The sequence below is a fragment of the Carlito syrichta genome, unplaced genomic scaffold (assembly GCF_000164805.1).
Source record: "Carlito syrichta isolate Samal-C Ts95f unplaced genomic scaffold, Tarsius_syrichta-2.0.1 Scaffold309739, whole genome shotgun sequence".
Classification (NCBI taxonomy): domain Eukaryota; kingdom Metazoa; phylum Chordata; class Mammalia; order Primates; family Tarsiidae; genus Carlito; species Carlito syrichta.
The window spans coordinates 75,720-78,164 of record NW_007253835.1 but is presented as its reverse complement, the minus strand read 5'-3'; the positions used below and the strand labels follow the sequence as shown (position 1 = coordinate 78,164).

Sequence of the window (2,445 nt, the reverse complement as noted above, 5' to 3'; positions counted from 1 at the left end):
CAAAAAAAAAAAAAAAAGAGAGTTATCAGGCTCGGTATGATAGCTCATGCCTGTAATCCCAGCATTTTGGGAGACTACGGCAAGAGGATTGCTTGAGACCAGCCTAGGCAACACAGCGAGACCTTGTCTCTACAAAAAACTAAAAAAAAAAAAACAATTGGCTGGGCATTGTGGCATACACCTGTAGTCCCGGCTACTCAGGAGATGGAAGGATCATCTAAGCCTAGGAGTTAGAGATTCCAGTGAGCCCTGATTGTGCCGTTGCACTCCAGCCTGGTGACAGACTGAGATTCCGACTCAAAAGGTGGTATCAGAAAATGTTTATTATATACCAAGTATTAGGTAATACTATGGAATTATTGTTTATTTTGTTGGACATGATGACATTGTGTCAGGTATAAGAAAAATGTCTTTTTTTTTCCGGAGGGTAGGGCCTAAGGCAATCCTTCCACCTCAGCCTTCCAAGTAGCTGGAACTACACATACAAGCCACCACCCCTGGCTAATTTTTTGATTTATTTAGAGATGAGGTCTCACCAAGTTGCACAGGCTGGTCTCGAACCTATGGGCTCAAGCAATTCTCTTACCTTAGCCTCCCAAAGTGCTGGGATTATAGGCGTGAACCACTGCGCCCAGCCAGAAAATGTCCTTTTTTAAGAATCCAAGCCGGGCTCAGTGGCTCAGCCTGTAATCCCGCACCTTTGGGAGGCTGAGGTGAGTGGATTGCCTGAGCCTGCGGGTCCGAGACCCGCCTGGGCAGGGGAGACCTCATCTCTACAATAAATCAAAAAAGTTAGCCGGGCATGGTGGCACACGCCTGTAGTTCCAGCTACTTGGAAAGCTGAGGCGGAAGGATCGCCGGAACCCAGCAGGTCGAGGCTGCAATGGCCGGGAGCAGCCACTGCACTCCAGTCTGGGCGACAGCGTGAGACTCCAACTCAAAAAAAATAAATGAATAAATAAAGAATCCATACTTCAGTGTATAAGGGTAAAATGAGTTAGCAAAGGAAAAAATAGGATTGATAAAGCAGATGTAGTAAAAACTTAATTATTGAATGTGGGTAATGGGTGACTCAGTGTACTAGTCTCTCTATTTTTAATATTTTGAAATGTTTTTTTCATAATAAACGCTTTTTAGAAGGGGAAAGAAAGCACTAGTTAGAAGATAGTTTCCATGAGGGCATGGACAGGGGCTTTGTCTTCTTGACCCTTCTGTCCCTAGAGGAGACAACACCTAGTACAGTGCCTGGCACATAGATTGAAGAAATGAGTGCAAGACTTGGTTTTTAGGTTCACTTACAACTAGACTAATTGCATACTACAGTGAGGCTATATCTGAACTACCTCAAGCATGCTGGCTTTGTGCAGCCTGTGAAGGTTATGGACAGTCTGCTTTGCTCTCCAGGCAGTGTTCTTTCTGCAGCTCTTACAGAGTTGTTTGATGATAAAGTCCTTCAGGTGAACTGACTGACTCCTGACCTTTCCCTTTGCTTGCTTTCTATAGCTGTGGGATGCTGGCAGTGGCTCATTGCTGCAGAAACTGCAGACCGATCAGCCTATCTTGGACATCTGCCCATTTGAGGTGAACCATAACAGCTACTTGGCTACCTTAACAGAGAAGATGGTGCATATCTATAGATGGGAGTGACCATGATCTTGAAACCTTTCAGGCATGCTGCTGGTTGACTTTAAGTGTTGTTTGCTAACATCTAGCAGTTCCGAACAAGATTCCTGCTTATTGACTGTAGCCTATACTTTTGGGATCATGGTTCATTTAGATTAGTATGATTCTAGGAATCCAGATCACTGAGACATTACAGATTGTGTATTTGCTATTCCATCAAAAGAGTAATTGATGCTCCATCTTCATTATCCATTTTTTGGGTTTAAAGCCTTCATAGGTCTTTGTTACGAATCTTTATTTTCTATGTGACTTTCTGCTGGACCTTAGGAGATGTCTTCTCAGCAATCATCTAGGATATGATGGGCACCAAGATATTCTGGGGGATATGTCACCCCACCTGAGTGTTCTTGTCACTTGGGCTGTTGGGAGTGCTACTTCCTTGAAGGGACTAAACCATCTTGCTGCTTTGATGCTGTGTGGATGCAGAAGAGTCTTTATTCAGTTGAACACAAGAGGGCACTATAGAACCTTGTGTAGTTGATCTCTTTCTGACCTTGAAGGCTAACAGCCGCTTAGTAATTTGGTCTCATCTCCACAGAAGTGTGTGACAGAGCACATCTGGTGTGCTTTGTGGAAACAACAGTTATTATGTTCCAGGCATGAAGTGCTGGAATGTTGGCAGGTCCAGTGATAGAGGCGGCTGATGAACTATAGACCCTTTGCTAATGCCAGGTGCATTAGGCTCATTCCTTTGTGAGAGCTGAGGAAAGAGACAAGTTGCTTGAGTGGTAGGGAAAACTCATATTTTTCTAGCCATCTTAC

The 2,445-nt window shown here is 44.1% G+C and overlaps 1 protein-coding gene across 1 annotated transcript in view; it reads left to right on the top strand.

Annotated features, from left to right (window-relative positions):
- The window catches only part of RFWD3 (ring finger and WD repeat domain 3), a 46,886-nt gene extending 45,031 nt beyond the window's left edge, over positions 1-1,855 (top strand). The window contains exon 14 of the mRNA XM_008067728.2: positions 1,504-1,855. Coding sequence (XP_008065919.1) covers positions 1,504-1,647 — 144 coding nt within the window. The 3' untranslated portion in view covers positions 1,648-1,855. The remainder of the gene's footprint in view (positions 1-1,503) is intronic.
- The last annotated feature ends 590 nt before the right edge of the window (positions 1,856-2,445 follow it).